Raw genomic sequence first — 17,590 nt, forward strand, 5'->3', positions numbered from 1 at the left:
GTGTAGCGAATATCAGATGAAATAAAGATGGAATTCGTTCTCAGGAGGGAAGTTCGCATCAGTTCCAGTTTGGTGAGATCATGTTTGTCAATCAAATTTTTGATTTTGGAGGGCAGAAATGTTTATTTCTTTGGAAATTGTTGGTCAATTTTACAACGCTTGAAGGTTCGCTCCGTAGCAATCCCTCCACGTTCTCCGTTACAGCGCCTCAACGGAGTCTCCTCAAGCAAATGCAATAACGAGGATCCGTGGCGTGAATTTTAATGGGAGCTGACAGGGGGGTCTACAACAGGCGACAAGATAAGACGATACACAAAATAAACGAGGACAAACGTAGGAACATGTGAGGTGGAGGCGGTTAGTGGGCGGGGCATGCGGGAGTCGCTGTTCTCGTTGAGTTGCGCCAACGTCTCCTTCGTCGGGTACGTCTTCATGTCTCGAGTTGGCTGCAGCGCTTTGAAATTCTTTAGTTGAGGGGTGCTCAGTGTGCCAATCGCCGAGTTGACGTTGGCCGTTGCACGATCGGGTGACACCAAAAAAACTCATTTTTAATTCCGTGATGTGGCGCAAGATCGGCTGACGCCGACGACGTCATCAACGTACTTTGCTGCCGAGCTGTCGGCGTCGCAGAATTTGACCTCCTTGGCATTTCTCTGCGATCTCAAGCCAGAGACACGGTCGCCCCCTCAGCGCCGCAGCCCACCCCACAAAAACCAACCCGGTTCGGGCACCGCTCCTCCAGATCAACGTTCATATTTCTTTGGCAACACATTTGTCCGGCCTCGGGACTGGCTTGTGGCATTGATTTATTTTACTTCATTTTACTTGTACTTCTATCTTGCTAACCCGTTTCATTGTTTGCTGTCTACCAATTCACATGTTGAAAAGAGATCAATCAGGAGTAACGTTACAGTTAAAGCAAGCGAATGACCTAAAACGCAAACAACGTTCGACTCGCCTTGTGCCGAGTCACCGTTTTTTTTTTCGAGTTCCGCTTCTGAAAAGAAAAGATTTTTCTTTCAAAAGCTCTTTTATCTTCTGTACAAATGAGGAACTCTTCTGAGGTTTCTTTCCCGCTCCCGTTTTTCGGTGGTGCTCTCCCACTGACGACTGGACTCAAGCGGAGATAACAAAACGGGCAGACAACAACCTTTAACATTTGGCAGAACGCGAAAAAGACACTTTGGAGAGTCACTTTGGCCTTCAGCAATTTAATGGCTGTCGACATGTCTGCTAGTTTTGGTTTGTCTCCATCGGTAGCGCCTACCCGACGGAAGGAGCCAAGATCGGATCCTGCCTGCTCTTGTCCTAGTTTAGGTGTGGTGGAGGTCCTCAAGGATGCGTAGTGTGGCGGCGACAATCCATTCAGCAGTTTTGATTGTCCGTTGCAGTCGGCGTTTGTCCTTTTTTGTGATGGAGGTGCACGGTACCGATCGGATGAGCGCTGTGTCCAACTGTCTCGGGCAGGAGCACCAGGAAACGGATCTTCTGCCAGGCCTTTTTGAGGATGGAGTTGATGTTGGTCTCCCACTTGAGGTCCAGAGAGACTGCAGTTCCCAGCAACTTGAGGGTCTCATCGGTTGAAACGAGACAGCTGGAGCGTCCGGGGTAGACCCGGTCTTGGCGGTTTGTGCCCCCCAGCCTCACCTGCTGTGTCCTCCCCGGGGTGGGGGCTGAAGTCCACTAACGGGATACTCCCGCAGGTCCCTGTGACACTCTTGAGGTGGTCCGGAACCAGGCATTCAAAGGACTTCACGAAAAGAGATTTGGGTGCGAGAGGCCCGTTTTCATTCTGACCCGCGAGTGGGGGTTTCTTGGGGGCCGGGAGGATGGTGGAGTTCTCGGAACAGGACGGCACTTGGTGGGGGATCTCCGTGAAGACTGGCGCCAGCCGGTCCCGCAGGATGGGGGCGCGCGCGAGGAAGGTCCGAGCCCGCCGCTTTTGTTGTTTGGACGTGCGGTCCACGTCCTCACAAGGTGTGTGCGTGCGTGCGTGCGTGCGTGTTGAGCATCCATGTTTGTTTTTTGCTTGCGTGTGCGCGTTGCGCTCGCCGCCATCCGTCATTTGACATCCTGCAGGCGTGTTGCACTTTGTGGGGATTAAGAAAAGAAAAAGTTTCCCAGCGCCGACGCCCGTCCCGAAGGCGTCTTCGTTTTTTCTTCTTCTTCTTTTCAAGTCAAATGTTTCATTCTGTACATTTATGAAATCTAAAGTCCTTTAGCGTCTTATAAACGGGATTCTTTTTTTTTTTTTTTTCAATCTTCGCTGAAGTCCAAACCCTGAGATGGAAATCAAACCCAAATTGAAAGTGCAAAATGTTTTCACTTTTTCTTTCTTTTTCTGATTCTGATCATGAAAATGAAATGAAGAAAAAAAGAAAAAGAAGGAAAGATGGATTTGTTTCCGCAGTTCAACTCAGCCAAATCAAAAGTTTGGCTGCTCACGCATTTTTCACATTTCAGGATTTATGATGACTTTCTCATAAACGGCACATTCAACAATTTATTGCTCCACATTTTTTTCATTTTGGGCAAAAGCAACCCCGGAAACAAAGTTCTTCCAGAATTATTTCTTTTTATTATTATTATTATTATTTATTTTTTTTTTTTTTACCCCAAATATGATTTTAATGTAAAAATGACTTTTGGAAACGTGTTCTTCGCTTGCTCACTTTTTCTCAGACATTTGTTTTGAGCGCTCATATCGGTTATTTTTATTTCCGAAAATGTAACTTTCAAATGTTCTGTTGACAAAAAATTATTTGTTCTGTCTAAAATTGGCATTTAAATTAAAAAAAAAATTAAAGAAAAAGTTCCTTTTAATCCTTTTTTCAAGAGTGAAATTACAATGAAGTTGTTTTTTTTAAAGTAAAGTTGTATTTTTCAAGAAGCCTTTTCTTTAGTAGTCGTATCATAGTTTTATATGTATATATATATATATATATATATATAAATATTTTCCCTTTTTTTCATGGTTTTCTTCTCGTAGGTTCCATCAAATGTCTTCATGTATTTTGGGAAAGATTTCTTTTCAGTCGTTGAAAGTCAAAAGTTTCATTTTCTTCCAAATTTAGGAGGAGTCTTAAGGGGGGGGGGGGGGGGGGGCGAACAGCGCCGCTGGGCAGCAGGATGAAGATCCTGGACTGACTCAGCGATATTTAACTTTGGCCTTGGTTTCGGTCCCGGTCCCGGTCTTGTTCCTTCCTGGGGTGAAGAGGTCACCACCACCACGTGGGATGGGTCGCCGTCGCGTCGCAAGACACGCGGACGCCTGGGATGGGTCGCCCGCCAGACCGTCGAGGATTGGCTGACGGCGGACGACGGGCGGAGCCAAGCCCGTCACATCAAAGGAAATCAAATATTTGATGTGAAATCCTGTCACGTGACCTTTTGGCCTGGTGTTTGCTTGCCACGCACGCACAAGTGCCCTTGGCGGGCGGGGGGGATCCGTCACCCGTCGCATAAAAGCTGCCGCCGCTGCGAACGGTCGCAGAAACAATGGGGACCGGGACTTGGATCCGGACGGGTTTGCTGCTCTCGCTCGCGCTGACCGGCGCCGACGCAGGTGAGAAAATGGGGGCGGACTCGGTACGGCGCCCAGAACCCGGTTCGGCCGGAAGCCGACAAGTTTATTTGACACACACACACAAAAACCAAGATTGGAAGAAACAAAAAGACAATTTTGTCTGAAATATTCCAAAAGGAGGAAGTCGCGTCCGGCGAGTTCCGCTCGCTTCCGAGCCAGTAAAACGTCGACGTTGGCGTGGCTTCGGGTCCACGTTGGGCTTTTTTGGTTGTGGCAATTTTCCCGCTCCGCTCTCGTTTACAAAAAGCGGCCTCGGTTGACCACGTCCGCCGGATTTGGGGTCCCAATTTTTCAAATGTCTCCCGCACCGACGGCGACTTCCCGGCTCGAGTCCCAAAGTTCAAGTCCGGTGGGAAGAATGGGCCCGCCGAGGCCTTCTTTTGTCTGACGCCGACTTGCTTTTTGTTCCTCCAGCTCGATTCTTCTGAGCAGGTTTTGGTGTGACGGCATCCGAGTCCACTCCGCTTGATTTCGGCCTCCGTTGAAAGCAACAAAATAATTGACATTTGTTGTTGACGTTTCATTTTTGAGTGTATTTCTACGGACCGCGGCTATTTCATGATGTGACTTTTGGGACGTTAGCGACAGAAAGAAAGATTTTGACGGAGGGACATTTTGTGACGTGGACTTGGGACTTTTCCGGGGGCAAATTATTTGCACGTCTTCTTCAAATTTACAAATATAGCCATAAGATTTTTGCTTCATGTTGTCTGCGCATTTCGCAAGACTTATCGTTTCTAAATACTGAATTTTGCTTGTGAATTATTTTGGGGCAGTTTCAGCTTGAGAAAAAACAAAAAAAAAGGTCTTCCTCCCTCCGCCCGCCAGGCGGCAGCGTCGCCGCTTGCGTCAACATCTCGGGCGGCAGGGACGAATCCGCCGTCGCCAGTTCTCGGCGCCGCTCAACTGGTGTCGCTGCTTTGTTTTGTGGCAAAGGCAACGCTTCTGAAGGCGCGCTTCCGGCGTGCTCCACGTGGGGGCGCTCCCACTGGCGCACGGCAGACGGCGCCACCTTCCGGCTGCCGTCGGCGTGCAACCACCGCCTGGCGGCCGACTGCGGCGGCCCCTACGAGACCTTCGACGTGCAGATGCGGCGGCGGGAGGCCGACGGCGACGGCGCCATCCGGGCCGTCCTGATGAGGCTGGACCGGGACGCGCTGGAACTGCTGGCGGACGGCGGCGTGCGCCTCAACGGCAAAAGGTGAGCGCGCTTCACCCGGAAATGCCCGATCCCGCCCCGGATCGCCTCCGCTCGGAAAAAAGGACTCGAGACCGGCCAGCCGCCAGCTAGCGGTGAAAGCCCCCTTCAAAATAAGAGCTACCCAATCGTAGAAGGACGAGATCGTCAATGCTCGGGAGTGGAAAACGAGGCCAGAACCGGTCCGCTTCTGACGGGAAGTAGACCGAGCGGCAAGGTTGCTTCCGGTCTTGAGTTGAGTTTTGATCTGCGGTCGTGACTGCAAGTGTACCTGAATTAAAATAAAATTGTAATAATAGGAATCGCATTGATGTCGCAAGACTGGTCCAGATGTGTGGAGGACTTCAGACTTTAGTCCAAGTAGTGCACAAAAGAGGTCTGATTTTCAAAATAAAAGTCCTGTCAAGTTGGCTCATGACCTGTGATTAAAAAACAAGATTTTTGGTCTGGATGAGGCCCCTTTCGACGGAGACCTGCGTTGGTGTCGTGTGCTCCAGGACTGGACTGGTTTTGTGATACCCAAAGTTACGATCCAAAAGTTAGAACCGGCTCAGGACTTCAATCACGTTATTGACTTTTGATTCCATTTGCATTGCAATTATTTCATTGGCCAAAGTTGGGGAAAAAAAAGTCGGAGGCCGAACACGACGGGACTGGGCCACGCGATAATCTCGCTCGTCTCGTGTCTGGTGCGCAGGGCGCGACTTCCTGTGGCCGAGCCGTTTGTGAGCGTCAAGAAAAGCTCGTCCGGCGTCCTCGTCAGCTCCAAACTGGGACTACGAGTCGCGTGGAACCTCGACGACGCCCTCAGCGTACGTGGCGCCGGGGGACCCCAAAAGCAAACATGCAAACTTTTCCTTTTTTGAAGCCCTTTTCCTGCGTTTCAGATCGAGATTGACAAAAAATACGCGGGTTCCATTTGCGGACTCTGCGGAAACTTTGACGGCATCGACGACGAGTTGCTGCGAGACGGTGAGCGACGCGACGCCGACGCCGACGCGAGCGATTCTCGGCCCTGACGTTTGACCTTTGCGGCGCAGGCGCGGCGCTGCCCGTCGCCGACTACGCCGACCGGCACAAAGTCAGCGGACCGGCCGAGACGTGCGAGGAGGAAGACGAGCCCGCCGTCCCTCGAGACTGTCCCGACAAGGTGAGGCTTTCGCTCCCGAGTCCGCGTTTCGGTGCACGGTCGATGCACGATGCCTCCGCCCCAGCATCTCCATCTTCCTCGACGCCGTTCTTTCTTTCTGCCGCGCTTTGCAGGAGTTGTGCGCGCGGGCGCTGTCGGCCGCGGCGTTCGGCGGCTGTCGGGACCTGGCGGACGCGGACGATTTCATCCGAGCGTGCGCGGCCGACGTCTGCCACGCGGCTGCGCGGGACCCCGCGCGCCTTTCCGAGGCCGTCTGTCGGAGCGTGTCCGAGTTCTCCCGGTCCTGCGTCCGCGCCGGAGGAGCGCCGGGAACGTGGAGGAACGCCACCTTCTGCCGTGAGTCGGAGGGGGCTTCAACGGCGACCGGCACAAACCACGGCGTCAAAGTCCCTCGCCGTTTATTACCTTGGTGACCGCGAGCAGCTTTAATTGACATCATCTGTTGCCGTGGTGACCACAAACAAGCTTGAATGCTGATGATTGGTTGTCGTGGTGACCAAAAGAAGCTTTGATGCTGATGGTTGGTTGTCACGGTGATCAAAAGACGCTTGGATGCCGATGATTGGTGGTCGCGGTGACCAAAAGACGCTTGGATGCTGATGATTGGTTGTCACGGTGACCAAAAGAAGCTTTGATGCTGATGATTGGTTGTCACGGTGACCAAAAGACGCTTTGATGCTGATGATTGGTTGTCACGGTGACCAAAAGAAGCTTGGATGCTGATGATTGGTTGTCACAGTGACCAAAAGAAGCTTGGATGCTGATGATTGGTTGTCACGGTGACCAAAAGAAGCTTTGATGCTGATGATTGGTTGTCACGGTGACCAAAAGAAGCTTTGATGCCGATGATTGGTTGTCACGGTGACCAAAAGACGCTTGGATGCCGATGATTGGTTGTCACGGTGACCAAAAGAAGCTCTGATGCTGATGGTTGGTTGTCACGGTGACCAAAAGACGCTTGAATGCCGATGATTGGTTGTCACGGTGACCAAAAGAAGCTTTGATGCTGATGATTGGTTGTCGCGGTGACCGAAAGAAGCTTGGATGCTGATGGTTGTTTGTCACGGTGACCAAAAGACACTTGAAAGCTGATGGTTGGTTGTCACGGTGACCGAAAGACGCTTGGATGCTGATGATTGGTTGCCGTGGCGACAAGCCGCTGTAAAGCGCTCCCCTCCGCAGACCAGGAGTGCCCCTCCGGCATGACGTTTGCGGAGTGCGCCCCCTCCTGCCCGGACAGCTGCAGCGACCCCCGGGCCAGCCGAACCTGCGACACGCGATGTCACGCCGGATGCAGCTGCCCCCCCGGTACGTAGCGGACGACCCGATGACGTCCCGGACGTGAATTTTGACGGCTCCTCAGGTACGGTGCTGGACGACGTGGGCCGGTCGGGCTGCGTGGCCGTCAGCCGATGTCCTTGCTCGCACGACCGGCGGGTGTACCCGGCCGGACACGCCTTCTCGCAAGACTGCAGAACATGGTAACGCCGCCCGTCGACCCGTCCGCGGCTGCCCCCCCAACCGCCCTCGATCTGACGTCGGTGCCGCGTCGCAGCGCGTGCCGGGGCGGCCGCTGGAGGTGCTCGGAGGACGGCGAGTGTCCCGGGACCTGCGCCGTGCAGGGCGGTGCTCACGTCAACACCTTTGACGGCAAAGTCTACACTTTCCACGGGGACTGCACATACGTGCTGGCCAAGGTACTCGGCTTCCTTTCCACCACGACTTTCCTGCCCGAGAAACGATACGGTTCCGCGGTCCGGTTCCGAAAGCTCGAGCGGAACTGGCTCCCGGTTGCCTGCATTTCATTGTCGTCGATTCTCCTTCAGTTGTTTTCCCTTTTTTTTTTGTTGTTGTTGTTGTTTTTCAACAAACTCCAAAAACCGGTTGCTTGATTATTTTTTCAGTCAATTATCTGCCAAATTGTTTTTTTTTTGTTTTTCGTTTTCTTCTCCTCAGAGTAACGATTCGTCGTACACGGTCTTGGTGGATCTGGTCCAGTGCGGCGTATCGGACGCGAGGACTTGTCTCCGTGCGGTCACGCTGGCCTTGAACGGCAACTCTTCGGTACGTCCAGCTGCCCGCTTTGCTCCAGCTTTACGGTGACCGCAAAGCGCCTTCGTACCGGTCACCGCGCCGACCGTGTTGAGGCTTTGTCGCCACGGTGACCGCCAGCATCTTCGCGGCTGACATTTTGTTCCCGCGGTGACCACCATCGGCAAGTCCAATGCTTTGCTCGTCGCCACGGTGACCGCAAAGGCTTGCGCGTGTGTCCAGGTGGTGAAGATTCAGGCTTCCGGGCAGGTGTTGGTCAACAACATCCTTTCCCAACTTCCTCTCTTCACGCGTGAGTTTCCTCCGACGCGTTCAAGCAAGTCGGTCGGGCCCGACGGCGTTGACGTGTGTCCGTTTGCGGCGCGGCAGCCGAGCTGAGCGTCTTCCGTCCGTCGTCCTTCTACGTGCTGGTCGGCGCCGGGCCGGGTCTGCGGCTGACGCTGCAGATTTCTCCCATCATGCAACTCTTCCTGTCGGCGCCCGCCTCGCTGAAAGGGAGCACCTCAGGTAGGCCCGGGCGTCCTCGCCCCACGGCGTGAATGTGAGCGGCGACGTCGGACTCGAACGCGTACGCCGCGTGTACCTTACGTGCCTTCCGCAGGCTTGTGCGGCGACTTCAACGACGTGATGAGCGACGACTTCCGCGTGCCGAGCGGCCTCGTGGAGGGCGCCGCCGCCGCCTTCGCCGACACGTGGAAAACGCGAGCCGCCTGCCCCGACGTCCGGACGCGCTTCGGACACCCGTGCGCTCGCGGCATTAGCAAGGGTAACCTTTTTCTTTTTTTATTGCGCGTTGTGCCCGTTTTCTCGGGTTTCCTCCCGCATCCCCAAATCGTGCTCGCTTTCACTGGGGACTCGAAATTGTCAGAAATGGAATTTCAGGTCAAAGGTCATGCAGCACAGAGCGGCTTTCGCTCGTTGTCCCGCTCTCGTCACCTTCCTGCATTGACGGCGCAAATCTTCTGGATTTTTTTTGGACTTGGAATTTGCCCTCTGTCGTCAAGTTGAGCAAATAGCGACGGCGATGAATCGCTTCTTGATCGCTCATGAAATGTGTGTCGCCCGCCGCTTCGCCAGAGAGCTACGCCCGGTACTGGTGCTCCAAACTGACGGATCCCGGTTCAGCCTTCGCCGCTTGCCACTCGCTGGTCAGTCCGGAGACCTTCAGAGACGTGAGTCCCCTCCGGAGCGCCGACGGGGTTCCGCGCGAGGGTCTCGAGGACCGAATTGGCAGATGAGGAGTGACGAATAATCTAAAAATCAATTCAATCAATTCAACTAACCTACCATTTAACTGGATAAAATGAAGAAATGCTCAGTAAAGACTTTTATTTTACAAGAAGATATTTTTGTGATTAAATTTGATTGAAGATAATCTTACTTATTCAAAGATATGTACCGTATATGCATTTCACATGATTAATATTCAACCAATTATTGCAGAAATGGTCAGAAGTCAAAAGAAACTAAATGAAGGGGAAAAAAAAAACCCGAAACGAACCAACTGGACTTTCGAGCCGCTTGAGTCGGCGCTTTTCTGACGTTTGTGGAGTCGTGAAAATGTCAACGCTCGGCGGGTCCGGGTCCCCTGAATTGGACCGGTCCCAGTCGGTTCGGAGGTCGCCAATGCGCGTCGGTCGCTCGCAATCGAACGCACAACGCAAAAAAAAAAAAAAAAAATCACAACGACAACAACAAAAAAACCCCCCAAATCCAGATCAAGAAATGAACTGATGACGATGACAAATACGGCATTGACGCCGACGACGCCGTTGACGACGGCGCTTCCAACGGTGACGCCGTCGTCAACGACAACCCTTCCGGAGCTGACAATGTTGACGGCGTTTGCAATGCTGACGATGTTGACGCTTTCAGCGATGAGAATGTTGACGCGATGTCACGTGCCGACCGCAGAACTGCATGTACGACGCCTGCACGTGCGAGCAAAGCGAGTCGTGCATGTGTGCCGCCGTCTCCGCCTACGTGCACGCCTGCTCTGCGGCGGGAATCCACATCGGCGGCTGGAGGAGCGAAGTCTGCGGTCAGTGAACACGGTGGCTAACGAACGAGCATAACCGCGTAGCCGACGCGCACGCTGAGCTAAGAAGCTGAGATGGGCCGAGCATCGCCAATCAACTCAATTGATCATGTTATCATTAGCATAGTGAGCTATACTTGCTAAGCGTATTGTTAGCATGCAAGTGCCATTCGGACAGGTTTGGCGCATTAGCATGTCAAGCTAACGTAAATTTCCTCGGCTGTTTTTACACACTTGGCCATTAAAGGTGGTTTTGATTGATAAGACTTAACTCGGCGGTGTGTTACCATCAGCGCGATCGGCTAATTTCCAACACTTGAAAATTCCACATTGCACTTGTTACTATTAGCATGTCACAGCGTCACGAGCGCTAACGGCGATCCGGTGTCTCCCGGGGCAGGCCGCCTGTCCTCGTGCCCGGCGGGCACGGTGTACGACTACAACATGACCAGTTGCGGCCGCACGTGCCGTTCGCTCGCCGGGCCGGACCGCGCGTGCCGGACGCGCTTCGCGGCGGTGGACGGATGCGGCTGCGCCCGGGGAACCTACATGGACGAGAGCGGGCGTTGCGTGGCCGCCGCGCAGTGCCCGTGTTACCTGGACGACGACATCGTCCCGCCCGGACAGGCCGTCAACCGCCAGGGATGCCCATGGTAATGGCGTCCGGTGGGGAGGAGGGGGAGGGGCACGTTTGGCTCCCGAAACCGTTGTTGTGTGACGTCACGCTCCACGGCCCGCTCGCCGGTCCTCAGTCTGAAATTTTGTCAGGAATTTTCCGCAATGGCAACTATGTCATGGTTTTGCGTGGTTTTTTTTTTTCTGTTTCAGCATCTGCAGACACGGCGCCCTCAGCTGCGCCGGAGGAGCAAGTGCACCCTGTACGTACACACGCTCGCCGCACATTTGGGAAGAGGAAGGTGGGAGAGTATTTTTCAGATATGCTAGCATTTATGATATGTTTGTGTGAAGATTATTCATATTTTTATAATGATACGGGCCCACCCGGAGACGCAGGATGAATTAGAAAGTGATCAAAAACACGAAACATTGCAGTGGTGGCCACGATGTCAAAAATCTTAACAGTTTTCATCATTTTGTGAAATGTTTTGAAATAATATCATGTAATACAGGGTGTATCCCGCTATATTTTTGCATTCCAGCACATTGCTTTTGACAAGATGTGATTTTGCCATCCAATGTGTCCCTGAACTCCAATAACATACATGCATCTTTTATCTTTGGATATTTACAGGATGACGTTTCGTCCACATTCGGATGTTTTTGCCCAGTGTTAATACATCTTTGAATATTATTCTGTCTTCTGGTATTTTTGGAGTATTTAGGATGGTTGTTTTTTTTTTTTTTCCCCGCTTTCAGCGTGTGAATGTTGTCCGTGCCATTCCCATCTTCTTCTTTTTTTTTTTTTTTTTTGGTGCGTGTGTTTGTTTTCAGGCGCTGCTGCAGCCCAGCGGTGTGCGGCCCCCAAAGTCTACTTGAACTGTTCGGCGGCCCCCCCGGGCTCCGTGGGCGTCGAATGCGAGAGGAGCTGCGGCGCCGTGGCCGCTTTGCCGTGTGTGAGTACACGCACCCGCGGGACGCATTACCACGGTTTCACCCCCGCCTACCCTACCCCCCCCCCCTACCCCCCCCCCTCGCCCCGCAGATCAGCGGCGGCTGCGTCTCGGGCTGCGTGTGTCCCGACGGCCTGGTTTCCGACGGGCTCGGGGGCTGCGTGGACGCCCGCGGGTGCCCGTGCGTCCACAACGGCCGCCACTACCGGCCCGGCCACGTCCTCCGAGCGGATTGCAACACTTGGTTGGTGCCGCCTTGACTTTTCCTCTCCACTTCCGCTATTCGAACTTCGTGCTGACACGTCGCGCCAAGTGAAACTTGCGCCCACATTGAGGCCATCCTCGCATTTTTGGAGCGAAATCTCCAAGTTGTGTGCGCCTGTGTGTTTCGCTGCCCCCCGGTGGACGTCACGGAACAAATTCGTCGACACAAAAAAAAGGTCGAGGCACCCGAAGGCCGCTCCCGTGTTACAGTGTGTGCGTGTCTGCGTGTGCGTGTGCAGCACGTGCGCGGCCGGAAGATTCACGTGCACCAGCAAAGTGTGCGACGGTGTGTGCCGTTTCTACGGCGACGGCCATCACATCACTTTCGACGACAAGAGGTTCGACTTCCACGGTCGGTGTGAACACACGCTCGTGCAGGTAACGCGATACACAATTGCGAAATATGCTTTGCCCAAATATGAATCAGCGAGAATGCTGCGTGCGTGCGGCCTGCGCAGGACTACTGCGGCGACAACGACACAACTGGAACTTTCCGGATTAGCAGCGAGAACGTTCCTTGCGCCAGCTCACCGACGGCGACCTGCTCCAAGAACGTCAAAATCTTCATTCAGGTGCCCCGCCCGACTTCCTCCTCCTCTTCCTCGGAGCTGACCACTTTTTGTGGACCCCCACCTATTTGTGGTTTGGCTTCACCTATTTCTGGCTCCTATTATTTTAGTATAGCTGTGATTTTTGTTTTTGTTTTTTTTTTTTTTGGGGTGCAAAGTGCAAAGTTGAGGTGAGCGTTGAGCGTTTCCAAGCCGGGCAGGTTTGCATCAATTGCGTCGACGAGCTCGAGTCGGTAAATGTGCCGTTGAATCCCACGAGGATCCTCGCTTTGCTTCATATTCCATTTTTGACGCCAATCGTGGCGACTTGACCTCGTAAGCGAGTTGACGTACTTTGAAGAGTCGGATGTGATTTTCGCATTGACGAGCGTCTGCAAGTTAGCCGCCTACTTTTGTGCCAAATGTGAAATTATTGCATGCAAAGACTTCAAGTGATTCTTAAAGGGCCGCTGTCATGAAACGGCCGATTTTTAGTATGTTGTTAATGAAAAAAAAAAAAAAAAAAACAAAACAGCAGCCGACGTGGACTCGACGTGGTTTTTTTCACCACAAAACGTGATTTTGACTCACGTACGTGGCTTTTTGTAACCCCCGCCATGAAAATCCTCTCTCGGGATTTGTTTTCGAGAACAAGCAGGAAGTGACGTAGATGGCGGGACCGCCCACAAGTGGACTCTGTTTGTTTCCATGAGTTTTACCTCCGGGAAGGTAGCGAGCTCGTCGTTCCTTCGTGTTAGCCAAAATGCCGGCGCGTTGCATCGCCGGACATAGCTCGAACGCTCAGGAGGACGGATTTGCCCTTCAGAAGTTTGCAAGAGACCCGCTTCGTCGTGAAAAATGGATTGCACGGGTGCAAAGGAAGAGAGCTTTGTGGGTTCCAAATGACAGCGCGGTGTGTATCCAAACAATAAACGATCCACAAATCCGGGTTGCTAAATGTGTCGATGTGTGCATCGGAAGGCCGGATAAGGCGGGGAGGTGGTTTGGCCGTCTAAATGTGGATCAAAACAAAAGGGTGATATTGCCCCGAACGCTTCACTCGATTGGGTGATGTTCTCTTCTTCCGTGTCTGACGGGGCGCGTCCTGCAGTCGGGGCCACTTCCTGTTTTCAATGGCGAACGTCCGGCGTGACGTCACGGACGGTAAACGCAGCCGATATGGCGACCGCTTGGATGTCGTCCAATGACACTTCCGCAACTTGCGCATGGATGACGCGCTCTCCGCTCATGTGAATTTTTTTTCGTATAGACATTGAAGTGAAGAATGTTATATGTATTTTTCATTTCAATATCTAGAATGTTTGGAGGGATGACACTTGGGCTTTAAATGTGTATTTGTTCTTCCTTTTTTTTATTTACTCGTCAGGAATAAATTTTTTTTCTGGTGTGTTGAGCGCAAAATGTATTGTGGGAGAAAGAAAAAAGTTTTCACGCTCCGTACGTCAAAAGCGCAAGTGCGTGTATGTGTGAGTGTGCGTTCACACGCGCTCTGGCGTGTTGTTGGACGGACTCGCCGACATCTTCCAACGATTGTAAAATTGCAACCAAATAAGCGCCGTCGGCACCAAGCGCGGTACTGTCCGTTTCCCCACAACCGACGGCGACTGCTAAAATGATCTTTTTGGACTGTGGATAAAAGATATTCCGGCCTCAAGTTACTTTTGAAATCAAGTAATCAGTAAAGTAAGTCAGTTCCCTTTTCACTGTACACTGTGTAATGCGCTCTTCAGTACACGTTCAAGTCTGGTTCCCCAAACGCCGCCAGGACGATGAAGAATTCCACCTGAAGGACGAGAGGTTCCACGTAATCCGGAGCCGGCAGCCGCTTTTCCCGCCGCAGGTGCGTCAGATGGGCATCTACATGGTGGTCGCCGTCAAGCCGGGAGTCGTCGTCACCTGGGACAAGAAGACCTCCGTCTTCATCAAACTGGCGCCAGACTATCGAGTAAGATTCCATTCGATACGCTTATTTTGAGCCGCATCCGAGCGGACTGCGCTGTAGTCACACGTTCGTGGGATCATCATCATCGCGGAAGTCAGACACAAGAATCACACGATTGCCCCCCCCTCCCCCAGGCTCGGGTTTGCGGCCTGTGCGGCAACTACGACGGAAACATCCGCAACGACCTGGCCAAGCGGTCCGGGGACAGCGTGACCGACGCGCGAGAGTTCGGAAACAGCTGGGCGCCGTCCGGGTCCGGCTGCCTCGACGCCGTCCTCCCAGTCCCGCCGCCCGACCCGTGCCGCGCCAACCGATACCGCGCCGCGTGGGCGCAGAGGCAGTGCAGCGTCATTATCGGCGTCACCTTCGACGCCTGTCACCTGCAGGTAACCGCTCAAAAGTGGCAGAAGTCCATTGATCAATCTCAACAAAACGGGTCTCCAGAGTGCCCGAATTGCTGGTGCTTTTCACCACAACGGTGAAAGTTCATGACACCTTTATTCCATTTTATTATTCGTATCGTACGCAAATCACCAATTTGTAATATGAAGATAGAGAACAATAAAGGGACGAACGAGTACTGAACCCTGCAGGACTCCACAGATGACTTTCCAATACTCAGAGGTCAGACTGCAATGAAGTACACGCCGTGTCCTTTGTGAGCGATAAGATCTAAACCATGAAGGGGATCAGCCTTTGCCACCAAAATATCTTTGAAGCGATCGACCAACATCTGTCCCACCTGTACCCAGTGCCAAGACCTGTTTTTAGGGGCAGAATTTGGTTTTGTTTCAGGTCGACCCTGGTCCCTACTATGACGCGTGTGTGCGCGACACGTGCGCGTGCGACAGCGGGGGCGACTGTGAATGTTTGTGCACGGCGGTGGCGGCCTACTCCAAGGCTTGTAATGAGGCCGGCGCTTGCGTACGATGGAGAACGCCCAAATTCTGCCGTGAGTCCCGCTGTAAATCAAACCGTCAGTCAACCTGAGCCGATCGATTCGTGGAATGTCTTCTGTTGTAGCCATCTTTTGTGACTACTACAACGCCCCCGGAGGCTGCGAGTGGCACTACAAGGCGTGTGGAGCGGACTGCATGAAGACCTGCAGGAATCCTTCGGGAAGGTGTTCTCAGGTCATCGGCGGTCTGGAAGGTACAAATGTTTTTGTTGTCGGGAATGTTGAATGAATGATTCCATCCATCCATCGTCTTCGGCTTATCCGAGGTCAGCTCGCGGGGGCAGTAGCCTGAGCAGGGACGCCGAGTCCCAACTCTCCCCAGCTACTTCATGCAGTTCTTACCCAAGGGAGATTGTATTTGTATCTAAGGGAGGTTGTATCCGGGATCTTCTTCTGTCGGTCACGAGCCGCGGGCCATGGAACGTAGATCGGCCGGTAAATTGAGAGCTTCGTCTTTTGGGTTAGCTCTTTCTTTACCACAACGGACCGACACAACGTCCGTGTCACTCCAGATGCTGTACCGATCCGCCTGTCCATCTCCCGCTCCATTCTTCCCTCACTTGTGAGCGAGACCCTGAGATACTTGAACTCCTTTACGACTGAGGACCACGATCTCAGATTTAGAGGTGCTGATACTCATCCCAGCCGCTTCACAGTCAGCTGTGAACCGCTACGCTGAGAGTTGCAGATTGTGGCTCTATGAAGCCAACAGAACCACATCGTCTGCAAAAAGAAGAGATGCAATACTGACGCCACCAAACCGGACCCCTCTTCACCTCGACCGTGTCTAGAAATCCTATCCTTGAAAGTTATGAACAGAATTGGTGACAAAGGGCAACCTTGGCGGGATCCAACCCTCACCGGAAACGAGTCCGACTTACTGGCGGCAATGCGGCCCGAGCTCTGACACCACTCGTACGGGGACCGAACGGCCCGTATCAGAGACTTTCAGTACCCCGAACCCTCTTGCCCGATCGCACGCTTTCTTCAGCTCGACGGCATTCCTCACCATTGGTGTCCACTAACGGGTTCGGAGATTGCCGCTACGACAGGCACCAACTACCTTACTGTCCGTCACAGCTCCGGTCGGCCGGCTGAACAATAGAGGCGGGGAACATGGTCCAGTCGTGCTCAATTTCCCCCGCCTCTCCCGAGACGTAGGAGATGTTCTGCCGGAACCGGAAGTTAAAACTCCTTCTGACAGGAGATTCTGCCAGATGTTCCCAGCAGACCCTCACAATACGTTTGGGCCTCCCTTGTCTGACCGGCGTCTTCCCCCGCCATCAGCGCCGACTCACCTCCACGTGGTGATCTGTTGACAGGTCCGCTCCGCTCTTCACCCGAGCGGCCAAGGCATGCAGCCGCAAGACTGATGACACCGACACAAAGTTGATCATCAAACGGTGACCGAGGGTGTCCTGGTACCAAGTGCACGTGTGGACACCCCTTTGTTTGAACATGGTGTTCGTCATGGAAAAATCCATGGTGAGCACAGAAATCACTCGGGTTCTAATCAGGGGCCGGTTCCTCCCAGTCATGCCCTTCCAGGTCTCATTGTCATTGCCCACGTGAGCAGTGAATTCCCCCAGCGGGAGCGCTCTAAGGACTCCAAAGCGATGAACTGCTCTTTGGTGCATAGACAAAAAACAAATATCAGGGCCCGGTGCGGGGGGTTACCCTCTTGTCCACCGGGGTGAACCCCAGTGTACAGGCGCCGAGCCGGTGGGGGCAAGAGCTATACCCCCACCTGCTCGGGGTCGCTTACCGAGAGGAGCTCCATAGTAGAAGAGAGTCCGGCACCTCTCAGGAGCCCAATCCGTGCGTGGAGGTGAGCGCGACTATAGCTAGTCGTAACTTCTAATCCTCACACACCAGCTCGGGCTCCTTCCCTGTCGGAAAGGTGACATTCCACATCCATGTCGGCAGATCAGAACCGCTGCCCAACTCACAGTCCACCCAACCACCGTGGCGCCTCCCACAGCTGGTGAGCTCGCATGAAGCGGAAGGGGGACCCACGGTACCCTTTTCGGCCCTGTAGCTCAGTGGTTAGAGCACTGGTTTGGTAAACCAGGGGTTGTGGGTTCGTATCCCACTGGGGCCTCCACTCCCTGAGAAGGGTTGCGTCAGGAAGGGGATCTGGCGTAAAAATTGTGCCAAACATATATATGGGTTCATCTGAGATGATGCGCTGTGGCGACCCCGAAAGGGACAAGCCGAAAGAAACTTACTTACGAGTGCCGGCCCGCAAGCGGGCGCTCGCCT

The 17,590-nt window shown here is 53.2% G+C and overlaps 1 protein-coding gene across 1 annotated transcript in view; it reads left to right on the top strand.

Annotated features, from left to right (window-relative positions):
* The first annotated feature begins 3,498 nt into the window (after positions 1-3,498).
* The window catches only part of LOC133497480 (mucin-2-like), a 30,970-nt gene continuing 16,878 nt past the window's right edge, over positions 3,499-17,590 (top strand). Inside the window, exons 1-25 of the mRNA XM_061813374.1 lie at positions 3,499-3,565; positions 4,523-4,787; positions 5,482-5,596; positions 5,672-5,756; positions 5,825-5,934; positions 6,048-6,270; positions 7,117-7,242; positions 7,298-7,415; positions 7,490-7,631; positions 7,891-7,998; positions 8,209-8,278; positions 8,356-8,493; positions 8,588-8,752; positions 9,064-9,158; positions 9,901-10,027; positions 10,425-10,677; positions 10,853-10,893; positions 11,477-11,598; positions 11,688-11,839; positions 12,099-12,237; positions 12,318-12,431; positions 14,194-14,373; positions 14,505-14,756; positions 15,166-15,322; positions 15,394-15,522. Coding sequence (XP_061669358.1) covers positions 3,499-3,565; positions 4,523-4,787; positions 5,482-5,596; positions 5,672-5,756; positions 5,825-5,934; positions 6,048-6,270; positions 7,117-7,242; positions 7,298-7,415; positions 7,490-7,631; positions 7,891-7,998; positions 8,209-8,278; positions 8,356-8,493; positions 8,588-8,752; positions 9,064-9,158; positions 9,901-10,027; positions 10,425-10,677; positions 10,853-10,893; positions 11,477-11,598; positions 11,688-11,839; positions 12,099-12,237; positions 12,318-12,431; positions 14,194-14,373; positions 14,505-14,756; positions 15,166-15,322; positions 15,394-15,522 — 3,493 coding nt within the window. The remainder of the gene's footprint in view (positions 3,566-4,522; positions 4,788-5,481; positions 5,597-5,671; positions 5,757-5,824; positions 5,935-6,047; positions 6,271-7,116; positions 7,243-7,297; positions 7,416-7,489; positions 7,632-7,890; positions 7,999-8,208; positions 8,279-8,355; positions 8,494-8,587; positions 8,753-9,063; positions 9,159-9,900; positions 10,028-10,424; positions 10,678-10,852; positions 10,894-11,476; positions 11,599-11,687; positions 11,840-12,098; positions 12,238-12,317; positions 12,432-14,193; positions 14,374-14,504; positions 14,757-15,165; positions 15,323-15,393; positions 15,523-17,590) is intronic.

The sequence above is a fragment of the Syngnathoides biaculeatus genome, chromosome 3, assembly GCF_019802595.1.
Source record: "Syngnathoides biaculeatus isolate LvHL_M chromosome 3, ASM1980259v1, whole genome shotgun sequence".
NCBI lineage: Eukaryota > Metazoa > Chordata > Actinopteri > Syngnathiformes > Syngnathidae > Syngnathoides > Syngnathoides biaculeatus.